At 44.5% G+C, this 14,963-nt stretch overlaps 1 protein-coding gene across 2 annotated transcripts in view; it reads left to right on the forward strand.

Annotated features, from left to right (window-relative positions):
- Positions 1-9,924, forward strand: part of LOC106561720 (AT-rich interactive domain-containing protein 3B) — a 38,504-nt gene extending 28,580 nt beyond the window's left edge. For both annotated transcript variants that reach the window (XM_014125937.2, XM_014125938.2), the window contains 5 exons: positions 5,740-5,923; positions 6,224-6,483; positions 6,869-7,150; positions 8,291-8,386; positions 8,567-9,924. In XM_014125937.2, coding sequence (XP_013981412.2) covers positions 5,740-5,923; positions 6,224-6,483; positions 6,869-7,150; positions 8,291-8,386; positions 8,567-8,712 — 968 coding nt within the window. In that variant the 3' untranslated portion in view covers positions 8,713-9,924. The remainder of the gene's footprint in view (positions 1-5,739; positions 5,924-6,223; positions 6,484-6,868; positions 7,151-8,290; positions 8,387-8,566) is intronic.
- Positions 9,925-14,963: the final 5,039 nt, after the last annotated feature.

The following is a 14,963-nucleotide window of genomic DNA, read 5'->3' on the forward strand; positions in this document are numbered from 1 at the left end:
TTGTTGGTAATCAAGCCTAATACTGTTGTGTCGTCTGCAAACTTGATGATTGAGTTGGAGGCGTGCATGTCCATGCAGTCATGGTTGAACAGGGAGTACAGGAGGGGGCTGAGCACACACCCTTGTGGGGCCCCAGTGTTGGGGATCAGTGAAGTGGAGATGTTGTTTCTTACCTTCACCACCTGGGGGCGGCCTGTCCGGAAGTCCAGGACCCAATTGCACAGGGCGGGGTTGAGACCCAGGTCTTAAAGCTTACTGATGAGCTTGGAGGGTACTATGGTGTTGAATGCTGAGCTGTAGTCAATAAACAGCATTCTTACAAAAGGTATTCCTCTTGTCCAGATGGGATAGGGCAGTGTGGTGGCAATTGCATCATCTGTGGACCTATTGGGGCGGTACGCAAATTGAAGTGGGTCTAGGGTGACAGGTAAGATGGAGGTGATATGATCCTTGACTAGTCTCTCAAAGCACTTCATGATGACAGAAGTGAGTGCTACGGGGCGATAGTCATTTAGTTCAGTTACCTTTGGGTTAATGCGTTTTTTAAATGTCTTACGTCTGCCACGGCGAAGGAGAGCCCACAGTCCATGGTAGCGGGCCACGTCGTTGGCAATGTATTATCCTCAAAGCGGGCAAAGAAGGTGTTTAGTTTGTCTGGAAGCAAGACATCGGTGTCTGTGATGTGGCTGGTTTTCTTTTTGTTGTCTGTGATTGTCTGTAGACCCTGCCACATAGGTCTCGTGTCTGAGCCATTGAATTGCGACTCCACTTTGTCTCTATACCGACAATAACTTGTTTGATTGCCTTGCGGAGGGAATAACTACACTGTTTGTATTCGGCCATATTCCCAGTCACCTTTCCATGGTTAAATGCGGTGGTTTGCGCTTTCAGTTTTGCACGAATGCCGCCATCTATCCACAGTTTCTGGTTAGGGTAGGTTTTAATAGTCACAGTGGGCACAACATCTCCTATGCACTTCCTTATAAACTCACTCACCAAATCAGCGTAAAATCAATATTATTTTCTGAGGCTACCCGGAACATGTCCCAGTCTGTGTGATCGAAACTATCTTGACGCGTGGATTCCGATTGGTCAGACCAGTGTTGAATAGTCCTTATCACGGGTACATCCTGTTTTAAGTTCCTGCCTATAGGAAGGGAGTAGCAAAATAGAGTCGTGGTCAGATTTGCTGAAAGGAGGGTGGGGGAGGGCCTTGTATGCATCGTGGAAGTTAGAGTAGCAGTGATCCAGTGTTTTGCCAGCACGAGTGCTACAATCAATTTAGGTAGCCGCCTTCTCAAATTTGCTTTATTGAAATCCCCCGATACAATAAATGCAGCCTCCGGATATATGGTTTCCAGTTTGCATAAAGTCCAGTGAAGTTCCTTGAGGGCCATCGTGGTATTGGCTTGAGGGGCGATATACACGGCTGTGACTATAACCGACGAGAATTCTCTTGGGAGATAATATGGTCGGCATTTGATTGAGAGGCATTCTAGGTCAGGTGAACAAAAGAACTTGAGTTCCTGTATGTTGTTACAATTACACCATGAGTTGTTAATCATGAAACATACACCCCGCCCTTTTTCTTCCCGGAGAGATGCTTATATCTCTCAGCACGACGCACAAAGAATCCTGGTGGCTGTACCGACTCTGACAGCATATCCCAAGAGAGAGCCATGTTTCTGTGAAACAGAGTATGTTACAATCCCTGATGTCTCTCTGGAAAGCAACCCTTACCCTAATTTCATCTACCTTGTTATCTAGAGACTGGACATTAGCGAGTAATGTACTCAAAAGTGGTGGGTGGTGTGCGTGCCTCCGAAGTCTGACCAGAATGCCACTCCGTCTTCCTCTTCTGCGGTGACAATGTTTTGTGTCAGCCTCTGGAATCAGTTCAAATGCCCTGGATGGTTTGGACAAAGGATCCGCTTCGGGAAAGTCGTATTCCTGGTCGTAGTGCTGGTAAGCGGATGTCGCTCTAATATCCAATAGTTCTTCCCAGCTGTATGTAATAACACTTTTTTTGGGGGTAGCAATGTAAGAAATAATACATAAAAAAACGAAATACTGAAAAGTTTCTTAAGGACTAGAAGCAAGGCGGCATTAGTGAGGTTGGCGACTGATGTTAGGCGATCAGGCCTGGCTCGTAGTCGGCGTTCCAATTCATCCAAAAGGTGTCCGATGGGGTTGAAGTCAGGGCTCTGTGCAGGCCAGTCTTCCACCCCGATCTCGACAAACCATTTCTGTATGGACCTCGCTTTGTGCACGGAGGAATTGTCATGCTGAAACAGGGAAGGGCCTTCCCCAAAACTGTTGCCACAATATGCACTCCAATAGTGAACGGAGGCCGCTTTCCCGCTGGTTCCTTTTTCAGGCTACTCGGGTTATTTCACTCCACGCATCAACTGCTGTTTGAGGAGCATACAGCCTCTTGCTGCATGACAGGTGATATTCCGCCCAAACTGTGTATGCCATGGACTCTCCAACCCTGTTCCTGCATTTACCCAGTGCTTAATTTTGGAAACCTGGTGAAATATAACGGCACAATCATTATTTTAATACATTTTTCTCGGGTCTTGGGCTCGTAGGTCTATGCGTAGCCATGAACTCTATGCGGATGTGTGTTTTGAATCATCACCTTAGAAAGCAGCTGTCCATTTTGGTGTTAGGCTTTGAAACAACGTCCACAGTGACCATGTTTTCCACTCTGTTTCAACCTGTTGTTGGAACTTCTTTCTTCAAATTAGGACCTGATGGAGGGACAATAGAACCCTGAGTACCGGGCCATTAGAACCTGGTGGAGGGACAATAGAGCCCTGAGTACCAGGCCATTAGAACCTGATGGAGGAACAATAGAGCCCTGAGTACCAGGCCATTAGAACCTGGTGGAGGGACAATAGAGCCCTGAGTACCAGACCATTAGAACCTGATGGAGGAACAATAGAGCCCTGAGTACCAGGCCATTAGAACCTGATGGAGGGACAATAGAGCCCTGAGTACCAGGCCATTAGAACCTGATGGAGGAACAATAGAGCCCTGAGTACCAGGCCATTAGAACCTGATGGAGGAACAATAGAGCCCTGAGTACCAGGCCATTAGAACCTGATGGAGGGACAATAGAGCCTGTACAGAGTGCATAAGAGGAGATTACTGCGACTCAACGGCAATTTTAGTGCCCTTGGTGTGACCACCATTTGCCTCATGCAGTGTGACACATATCCTCCTCCTTGATCAGGCTGTTGATTGTGGCCTGTGGAATGTTGTTGTCCCACGCCTCTTCAACGGCTGTACAAAGTTGGTGGATATTGGCGGGAACTGGAACACACTGTCGTGTTCCAACATGCTCAATGGGTGACATGTCTGGTGAGTATGCAGTCCATTTTCAAATTCCAGGAATTGTGTACAGATCTTTGTGACATTGTTTACGTTATCATGCTGAAACATGAAGTAATGGCGACGGATGAATGGCACAACAATGGGCCTCAGGATCTCATTGCGGTCATTTTGTGCATTCAAATTGTCATCGATAAAATGCAATTGTGTTTGTTGTCCGTAGTTTATGCCTGCCCGTACCATAACCCCACCGCCACCATGGGACACTCTGTTCACAACGTAGACATCAGCAAACTGCTAGCCTACACAATGCCATGTCTGTCTGCCATCTGTCCGGTACAGTAGAAACCGGGATTCATCAGTGAAGAGCACACTTCTCCAGGGTGACAGTGGCCATCAATGGTGAGCATTTGCCCACTGAAGTCGGTTACAACTCTGAACTGCAGTCAGATCAAGACCCTGGTGAGGACGATGAGCACGCAGATGAGCTTCCCTGAGACAGTTTCTGACAGTGTGTGCAGAAATTCTTTGGTTGTGCAAACCCACAGTTTCATCAGCTGTCCGGGTGGCTGGTCTCAGACGATGCCGCAGGTGATGAAGCCGGATGTGGAAGTCCTGGGCTGGCGTGGTTATATGCGATCTGCGGTTGTGAGGCCGGTTGGACGTACTGCCAAATTCTCTGAAACAACGTTGGGAGGCGGCTTTTGGTAGAGAAATGAACATTCAATTCCCTGGCAACAGCTCTGGTGGACATTATTGCAGTCAGCATGCTGCAACAATTGCACGTTCCATAAACACTTGAGACAACTGTGACATTGTGTTGTGTGACAAAACTTCACATTTTCAGTGGCCTTTTATTGTCCCCAACACAAGGTGCACCTATGTAATGATCCTGCTGTTTAATCAGCTTCTTGATATGCCACACCTGTCAGTTGGCTGGATTATCTTGGCAAAGGAGAAATGCTCATTAACAGGGATAAAAACAAATTCATGCACAGAATTTGAGAGGTGCGTATTTTGTGACTATGGCTCAATTCTTTTTTCAGCTCATGAAACCAACACTTTACATGTTGCGGTTTTTTTTTCCGTTTTTTTTCAGTAGAACATTTTATTTAACCTTTTATTTAACTAGGCAAGTCAGTTAAGAACAAATTCTTATTTACAATGACGGTTTACCAAAAGGCCTCCTGCGGGGACGGTGGCCTGGGATTAAAATAAAAAATGAATACAATATATATATATATATATATATATATATATATATGAAAAAAGACACATCACAACAAGAGAGACTACACAACACTACATAAAGAGAGACCTAAGACGACAACATAGCAAGGCAGCAACACATGACAATACAGCATGGTAGCAGCACAACATAACAACAACATGGTAGCAGCACAACATGGTAGCAGCACAAAACATGGTACAAACATTATTGGGCACAGTCAACAGCACAAAGGTCAAGAAGGTAGAGCCAACATGCTGGCTAAATGTTCTGATCAATCCTAATAAATGAACCAACTAGACAAGATGATCATGAGCAGCTCTTACCTCAACTTACAGTTAGCTAACTTTTCCACAACCCTAATTGAACCCAAACCAATATTCCGAACGGACATTCAATTCTTATTATTATTATTTTTATTATTTTTTATAATCTGACATTGATTTATCAACACAAGTCCCCACGCTTGTTTCAAAGCAGCGCGAAACGGTGCTGAAATAGTTGACCACGTGCGGGTGGACTATTGCTTCAAGTCCTATTCTAACTATTGGATGACTTTAGGAGTTGCCTTAAAGCAACAATTTGATGCCTTCAATTGGATAAGCGTACTTTATTCCAATAAATTCACTGACGTTTTTTTGGCTTTGACCCTGGGTTAAATAGGTGTTAATTTAACATATTACTGTAGCTAGATCAACAGACACTACTGTACAAACTACAGTGTTTTGGAAACATGAGCTGTCAGAATGTTATTTATGTTCAGTGTTATGAAGTCTGGCCTCATTTTAAATCAAATTCGACTGCCTAAATCTTGGCCGCATAGGCATTGAGTGACTCCTTCCATCTTGGATCTGTAGACGCATGTAGAGAAAATTAAACTGGGCATCTCCAGGCACTCTAGTCAACCGCATCCCCATCAAGATATCTGCCACCATCTTGGATCTGTAGACATCTAGTTTCAACTCTTCTACCTGTTTCTACCTCTTTCTCCAGGCACCCTGGTCAACCACATCCCCATCATGATATCTGCCACCATCTTGGATCTGTAGACATCTAGTTTCAACTCTTCTACCTCTTTCTCCAGGCACCCTGGTCAACCACATCCCCATCATGATATCTGCCACCATCTTGGATCTGTAGACATCTAGTTTCAACTCTTCTACCTCTTTCTCCAGGCACCCCGGTGAACCGTATCCCCATCATGGCTAAGCAGGTGCTGGACCTGTACATGCTCTACAAGCTGGTGACGGAGAAGGGCGGCCTGGTGGAGGTCATTAACAAGAAGATCTGGAGAGAGATCACGAGAGGACTCAACCTGCCTACCTCCATCACCTCAGCAGCCTTCACCCTCCGCACACAGTGAGTCTACACTTGGGCGTTAAGCACCAAACAGAAGAAAATGCTCTGAAATTGAGTTAAACAGGGAGGTAATCTGTAAATGGGTCTTTGTGTTAAAAAAAAAAAGGATTGGCCTGAGCAAGATTTCCTAATTTGCTGCGTAGATGTGCTCATCTTCAATTAAATGGGAAGCAAGCTAATTAGAGGTCAGCGAAGCTGCACAGGACCTAGCTAGACCAATCACCTCATGATGGGAAAAGTACTTCTAAATACAGAGAGAGAAAAAAAATCCAACCACTGCCTTGTCCTACGTTCACCCAGGTATATGAAGTACCTGTACCCGTACGAGTGTGAGAAGAAGGGGCTGAGCTCTCCAGGCAAGCTCCAGGCTGCTATAGACGGTAACCGGAGGGAAGGCCGAAGACCCAGCTACAGTAACAGCCTGTACGGCTTCTCCACCTCCACCGCCCCTGGCCAGCCACACCACTCCCTCCTCTCTCCCTCCAAGATGCCCCACCACTCCTCAGCCGGTCACAACGGCCTGCACACCTCCACCAGCCCATCGCTGACGAGATCTGCAGGTGTTTTAGCGTTTTTTTAATTTTATTTTTATAAACACATAAATGTTTTGATATGTAGTTAGGTGAACAACATGGATGATTTCCTGTCACCAACATGTGACTAACTTGTGATGGGCTACATCGTTCTGACATCACATTTATAGAAAATAAATGTGGTGTTATGGCGCCTTCTACTGTCAGATTTATTCAGACATGATCACTGACCATCCACATTGCATCCTGATAAGGAAACAAATGACTGACCCATGGTTTTTGTTTTTTAAAAATCTAATCTAATGGCCTTGTTTTGAAAACATTGTTAAATGTTGAAATATTTCAAATGTTGACATTTGCGGTGTGACATTAATCTATGAAAAAAAATACTTCCCCCTCTGTTCCCTCTCAGAGGAGATGTCGACCCCCATGCCACCAAGCCGTCTACCCATGGCCAACGCTCTCTCCCTGGGGCAGCAGCAGCTAGCTCAGGCCGCTACCCTGGAACACCTCCGAGAGAAACTGGAGAGAGGAGGAGGAGGAGGAGAGGACCCAGACAGGAAGATGGCTGACTTGGTCATGGAGGAACAGCAGAGATTGATGCAACAGGTGTTCCAACAGAACCTGTTGGCTATGGCCTCTCACTTCAACCCCGGCATGAAGCAACTCAAACTCAACAACAACAACAAACACGGTCAGTACTGGGCTGGGTGTGTTGGCTGCCAATTAGTTCAATCAATCAAATGTATTTATAAAGCCCTTCTTACATCAGCTGATGTCACAAAGTGCTGTACAGAAACCCAGCATAAAACCCCAAACAGCAAGCAATGCAGGTGTAGAAGCACGGTGGCTAGGAAAAACTCCCTAGAAAGGCCAGAACCTAGGAAGAAACCTAGAGAGGAACCAGGCTATGAGGGGTGGCCAGTCCTCTTCTGGCTGTGCCGGGTGGAGATTATAACAGAACATGGTCAAGATGTTCAAATGTTCATAAATAATAATAATCACAGTAGTTGTCGAGGGTGCAACAAGTCAGCACCTCAGGAGTAAATGTCAGTTGGCTTTTCATAGCCGATCATTCAGAGTATCTCTACCGCTCCTGCTGTCTCTAGAGAGTTGAAAACAGCAGGTCTGGGACAGGTAGCACGTCCGGTGAACAGGTCAGGGTTCCATAGCCGCAGGCAGAACAGTTGAAACTGGAGCAGCAGCACGGCCAGGTGGACAACGAGGAGTCATCAGGCCAGGTAGTCCTGAGGCATGGTCCTAGGGCTCAGGTCCTCCGAGAGAAAGAAAGAAAAAGAGAGAGAATACTGAAATTCACACAGGACACCGGATAAGATAGGAGAAATACTCCAGATATAACAGACTGACCCTAGCCCCCCGACACATAAACTACTGCAGCATAAATACTGGAGGCTGAGACAGGAGGGGTCAGAAGACACTGTGGCCCCATCCGATGATACCCCCGGACAGGGCCAAACAGGAAGGATATAACCCCACCCACTTTGCCAAAGCACAGACTCCACACCACTAGAGGGATATCTTCAACCACCAACTTACCATCCTGAGACAAGGCCGAGAATAGCCCACAAACCCAAGGGGGGGCGCCAACCCGGACAGGAAGACCACGTCAGTGACTCAACCCACTCAAGTGACGCACCCCTCCTAGGGACGGCATGGAAAAGCAATTAGTTAGTTGTCATATTCTAGGGCTTACAATAGTCCGCTCTAATCTGATCTCAGATCTGTTTTGTATTCATTGTCAAGCCAAACATGTTTACTCACATAATTGAATTGTAAACGTTTAACTCCTGACTGTATCTTTGTCCCACCTCAGAGAGTACTGCTAAGCAGGACCTGTCTCTCACTGTCTCCAGTAACGGGGTTGCCAGCATCAGTGTGTCTGTGGAGGTCAACGGAACACTCTATTCAGGTTAGTAAATGATGCTGCAATGTTTTTTTATTTGTTTATATTTGTTTAATTCTTGATACATTTTAGATCCGTCCAGAAAGGATTCCTAGCCCTTTACTCTGTAGGTCACTGTGACATTTTAACTTATCACACAGAGTCCCACTACTGACTAACCAATTTGTGTTCTTGTCTCCCCTGTAGGAATGCTGTTTGCCCAGAACACTCCTAATGCAGCCTCTGTGATGTCTGAGACCGTGCCTCCTGCTGAACAGATTGGTTTCTGTGTCCCCTCCTCCTCTCAGAGCCCCTCCTCCACATCCTCCTCTTCCTCCAAGGGGCTCAACTGACCGCAGTGTTCCAACACTGGCCGCCACCAGTCTCTCTCTCTCTCTCCAGTATACTCATGTTATTCTATTGTCCTGTGTTGAGGACAAAACTGGTGTTCAATCAAATGACCTCTTCTCTGGTCAAACTGGACTAATCTGTGTTATGGATGACAAATAGGGTTGGATTTTGAGAAAGTAAGTCTTAAAAACAAATGTCAAGGTATTGAATGTACAACTGACTGTTGTCTTTGGTTAAATATCTAGAACTACCACTTTCTCCATGGTCCTCCACTGAATACACATTTATTTGCATAGAAACAATGCATTTTGGGGAAAATCTAATCTTACAGCCAAGTGAAGAAGCAACTTGAATTGTTTTTTATTTTGGTATGTTTTATTAGTAAATGTACTTTTTTTTTTTCAATGTTTTTATTTGGTGATTATCATGTATTTTCATGTAATACTCATAATTGCTGTTTTCTTTGTGTACATCAATTCATCGGCTTTGAACTCTACAGTGCTAGTGAAGAACTGTTTCCCATAGTGCCACATACAGAAACTGCTTGTGAACAGACTAATGCATTTAAGTCAAGTAAGGAGGACTGAAGATTGGATTTTAGTTTTCTGATCAGGTTTAAACATTTAGAAGAAAAGCAAAAACCATGATGGCAAAGGTTTGTACAAAAGCCGGTTTTAATTTTTTTTAATCGAAATACTGTATGGTGATTGGCTATACTGCTGAGCTGATTTGTTGTCTCTACCTCATTGATGGTTTGAACATTATGGTAGCCGCCATCACTTCTGTTTACAAAATATGTTATTATAACCATCAACCAGACAATATGGATGCCAATAAGGGCTCTTAACCGGTGCATTCATTTTAACTTTCCTGGGTGCCTGGTGGGTGGAGTCTACACCATCCTAAAGAGTAAGCTCCCTCAACTTGATCACAGGGTGAGGTAATCTATACACCTCTTACCTCATTTTGAAGAGGAAGTTCAGTATTTTACAAACTAACGTTAGATGGTTCCTCACCCTGAAAGTCATCTATGACCCTGGAGAAAATGTACTTTTCAGGATGATGAATCGTCTACCGTTCGTTTTGTAAAATACTGAACTTGCCCTTTTTTTAATGGCTTTCCATTTCGGGAAGTGACTTTCTCAGGATCTCCTTATATGGACCAGGGAGGACTCAGCACAGATCATACCAAACACCCACAGAATGTATCTTCAGAATACTCCCGGTAAAACATTCAGCATTCGTTACAGTGTGACACTGAAATTTAGTCTCTCTTGATGTTTTCCTCATGACATCTGTGTCATGGGAGCTGGGTTGTGTTCATTAGGACAAAATGCTTTGAAACTGGAGAGAGAGAGAAAAAAAAGGGACAATTTAGTTATGGGACAAGACCAGGTATTCTTGTTTGGTGCCTAGTGAACACAACCCTGGAGTACTTATGACCCACTGGGCAGAAACATAAAACTCAGGGGATGGGTTAAGCTGTCTGTCTATCTTTTCAGACCAGTCTTTGGTCAGGGATCTTATTTAATATAATTGTATACGTACAATCACGGTGGGGTCACAATCATAACCTGATAAAACCGTACAGAATGTTGTCAGCTCACCACTTTCACTTTACAGAAACATTCCGTCTGGTTTAACCAACACTCATGTATATCTCACACACAGAATGTCTGGACTCTCCAGCTGTACTATAGACAGACCTAAATACCTGTTTCGTGTGTTAATGAGGGAACAAGTCAGCTGTTTTTTTGTTGGGGGGGGGGTATTTGTTCGCTCAATGTATTCTGATGTGGACAGGAGAAGGAACTAAATAAAAACTCCTTGAGGAAATAAGTCTGGTGTAAAATAGTTTTGTCACTTAAGTATTGTTATTCATGTTTACGTAGTCTCTAGACCTAACGCCTGGTTGGCCTTCATGCTTTTACGAAGGCAGTTTATAAATGTTTATGAAGTTTATTAGCGCCTGACGTAGATATATGTGTGCTTATAATGCATTCTGAAGAGACTATCCATAAGGAGTGTTACTGATTAGGCTGAAGTATAGGAACTAGTGGCCAGTTGATGGTGGCATTGCCTCCCGTACGGAGACTCTATCCAGCGACATCTCTCTGGCAGAATGCATCATCTCTGTTCTGTTTATTTCAAACGTGTTATTACTGTGTTATTTAAACCCATCTAGATGAGATTATTTAGAGTAGCCTCACGCAAAGAGAGATTTTTATTAGTTTTTTTTAAATGTCAAATTGTGTGGTCATGTTACCGTAACCTCACACACATACATAAACCTCCACAACATCTTAACGTGTGTGTGTGTGTGTGTGTGTGTGTCCGTGCGTGTGTGTGTGTGTCCGTGCGTGTGTGTGTGAGAGAGAGAGAGAGAGATTTGGGGAGAGTGTGTGGAATGTGAGCTTTACTTCCTGAACTCTGATGCACGAAAGATGGATGGCTGGGGAGATGCTAGTGGAAGTGACCTCTTGTTGGTCGGCTCTTCTGTTTGCTGCACAGAATTACATTATCCATCCCAAGCCGGTGGTCTTCTGTATTCTGCTGTGGATGGTTTTTAGATCCCTCATATCTAAACTCAGGATCTTTTCTGAACAGAATGTACCATCCATCCTAACTCTGCGATGAGTCCTAACTCTGCGATGAGTCCTAACTCTGCGATGAGTCCTAACTCTGCGATGAGTCCTAACTCTGCAGTGAGTCCTAACTCTGCGATGAGTTCTAACTCTGAGTCGTGAACTGGATCATGGCTGTTCAGATGGAGTGAGCGCTGACTCCCAGGCCTCATATTTCTGTGGAGCTTCCCTGTAGGACACTAGGGGATCACTGAAGACTAGCAATGTTGAGGCCCTCTGCTCCACTTGGAGCTAAAAGGTATACATCAAGTCCCGGTAGGACTTATAGGAACCCTAGAGCGTCCCTTTAGAACCACATGTTCATCCTGAGTAGTCTTCTGGATCGAGTTTACTGTAGTAGGGGTTTAGCTATGGAGTAGTCTTCTGAATTGAGTTTACCGGAGTAGGGGTTTAGCTATGGAGTAGTCTTCTGGATCGAGTTTACCGGAGTTGGGGTTTAGCTATGGAGTAGTCTTCTGAATCGAGTTTACCGGAGTTGGGGTTTAGCTATGGAGTAGTCTTCTGGATCGAGTTTACCGGAGTTGGGGTTTAGCTATGGAGTAGTCTTCTGAATCGAGTTTACCGGAGTTGGGGTTTAGCTATGGAGTAGTCTTCTGGATCGAGTTTACCGGAGTTGGGGTTTAGCTATGGAGTAGTCTTCTGAATTGAGTTTACCGGAGTTGGGGTTTAGCTATGGAGTAGTCTTCTGGATCCAGTTTACCGGAGTAGGGGTTTAGCTATGGAATAAGCTCTATGGAGGTGTGGTTCCCTCTAGACAGGGTTGGGGGACTGGGTAATAACTGATTGGATGTAAAATATTGTCATCAGATTACAGATATTTTATAAAAACGTAATGATTATGACTTGTTGGATTACTTTCACATTGCGAAAGGAAAATAAGCCAGAAATAAAATACATTATGACACCGTTCTCAATTCAGCGTTGATAAAAATACTTACGTCTGACCACATTCTAGAACCCCCTATGATGACACACCAGCATATGATGGATTCATTCTGTCTTCTTCTTTCCTTCTTAAAGGGAAAGTAATCCAAAAGTAATCAGATTATGTTACTGAGTTTGGGGTAATCCAAAAGTTACGTTACTGATCGGCTATGAAAAGCCAACTGACATTTACTACTGAGGTGCTGACCTGTTTGCACCCTCGACAACCACTGTAATTATTATTATTTGACCCTGCTGGTCATCTATGAACATTTGAACATCTTGGCCATGTTCTGTTATAATCTCCACCTGGCACGGCCAGAAGAGGACTGACCACCCCTCATAGCCTTGTTCCTCTCTAGGTTTCTTCCTAGGTTCTGACCTTTCTAGGGAGTTTTTCCTAGCCACCGTGCTTCTACACCTGCATTGCTTGCTGTTTGGGGTTTTAGGCTGGGTTTCTGTACAGCACTTTGAGATATCAGCTGATGTAAGAAGGGCTTTATAAATACATTTGATTTGATACAATTTTGGACAGGTAACTAGTAACGGATTACATTTAGAAAGTAACCTATCCAACCCTGTCTCTAGAGCCCGAGGGCATCACTGGAGACATACTGTTAAAACCCTTCGCTCCAATAGGAGCTTAAAGGTGCTGCTAGGTGACCTAAACTGCTTAACACCCCGGCCATCCTACAATCTAAGCTTGCTGGCCTCAATCTCACACAAATTATCAATGAACCTACCAGGTACAACCCCAAATCCGTAAACACAGGCACCCTCAGGGGTGAGAGATCATCCTAACTAACTCACCCTGCTGTTTTCAACCAAGTTCTCAGTGATCACTGCCTCATTGCCTGCATCCGTAATGGGTCTGCAGTCAAACGACCACCCCTCATCACTGTCAAACGCTCCCTAAAACACTTCTGCGAGCAGGCCTTTCTAATCGACCTGGCCCGGGTATCCTGGAAGGATATTGACCTCATCCCGTCAGTAGATGATGCCTGGTTATTCTTTAAAAGTGCCTTCCTCACCAGCATGCTCCATTCAAGAAAAATAGAACCAGGAATAGATATAGCCCGTGGTTCACTCCAGACCTGTCTGCCCTTGACCAGCACAAAAACATCCTGTGGCGTTCTGCATTAACATCGAATAGCCCCGCAATATGCAACTTTTCAGGGAAGTTAGGAACCAATATACACAGGCAGTTAGGAAAGCAAAGGCTGGCTTTTTCAAACAGAAATTTGCATTCTGCAGCACAAACTCCAAAAAGTTCTGGGACACTGTAAAGTCCATGGAGAATAAGAGCACCTCCTCCCAGCTGCCCACTGCACTGAGGCTAGGAAACACTGTCACTACCGATAAATCCACAATAATTGAGAATTTCAATAAGCATTTCTCTACGGCTGGCCATGCTTTCCACCTGGCTACCCCTACCCCGGTCAACAGCCCTGCGCTCCCCACAGCAACTCGCCCAAACCTCCCCCACTTCTCCTTCACCCAAATCCAGATAACTGATGTTCTGAAAGAGCTGCAAAATCTGGACCCCTACAAATCAGCCGGGCTTGACAATCTGGACCCTCTCTTTCTAAAATGATCTGCCGAAATTGTTGCAACCTTTTTTACTAGCCTGTTCAAACTCTCTTTCGTATCGTCTGAGATCCCCAAAGATTGGAAAGCTGCCGCGGTCATCCCCCTCTTCAAAGGGGGAGACACTCTAAACCCAAACTGCTACAGACCTATATCTATTCTACCCTGCCTTTCTAAGGTCTTTGAAAGCCAAGTTAACAAACAGATTACCGACCATTTCGAATCCCACCGTACCTTCTCCGCTATGCAATCTGGTTTCCGAGCTGGTCATGGGTGCACCTCAGCCACGCTCAAGGTCCTAAACGATATCATAACCGCCATCGATAAGAGACATTACTGTGCAGCCGTATTCATCGACCTGGCTAAGGCTTTCGACTCTGTCAATCACAACATTCTTATTGGCGGACTCGACAGCCTTGGTTTCTCAAATGATTGCCTCGCTTGGTTCACCAACTACTTCTCCGATAGAGTTCAGTATGTCAAATTGGAGGGCCTGTTGTCCGGACCTCTGACAGTCTCTATGGGAGTGCCACAGGGTTCAATTCTCGGGCCGACTCTCTTCTCTGTATACATGATGTCAGCTGGTCCTTTTGTGGCAGGGCTCAAATGCAGTGTAAATGTTTTTGGGGGGAATCAGTTCATTTGCATGGCAAAGAGGGACTTTGCAATTCATCTGATCACTCTTCATAACATTCTGGAGTATATGCAAATTGCCATCATACAAACTGAGGCAGCAGACTTAGTGAAAATTAATATTTGTGTCATTCTCAAAACCTTTGGCCACAACTGTATGCACTATATGTAATGATGTTTGTGTATGTATGTATGTATGTATGTATGTATGTATGTATGTATGTATGTATGTATGTATGTATGTATGTATGTATGTATGTATGTATGTATGTATATAAATAATAAGGCCTCATATCATACGAGTGGATTACACTGCCTACAATTATTTTTGTAGCTTTGTGAGTTGTACATTATCTGAAATAAAAGTGTTGTTCAACCCAAGACTAATGAGATCTTACATTTGTCCTTATTCTTGGAATTGGATGACAGATCGTTCTCATCTAAATCAATTGCAAACAATCATG

The sequence above is a fragment of the Salmo salar genome, chromosome ssa10 (genome assembly GCF_905237065.1).
Source record: "Salmo salar chromosome ssa10, Ssal_v3.1, whole genome shotgun sequence".
Lineage (NCBI taxonomy): Eukaryota > Metazoa > Chordata > Actinopteri > Salmoniformes > Salmonidae > Salmo > Salmo salar.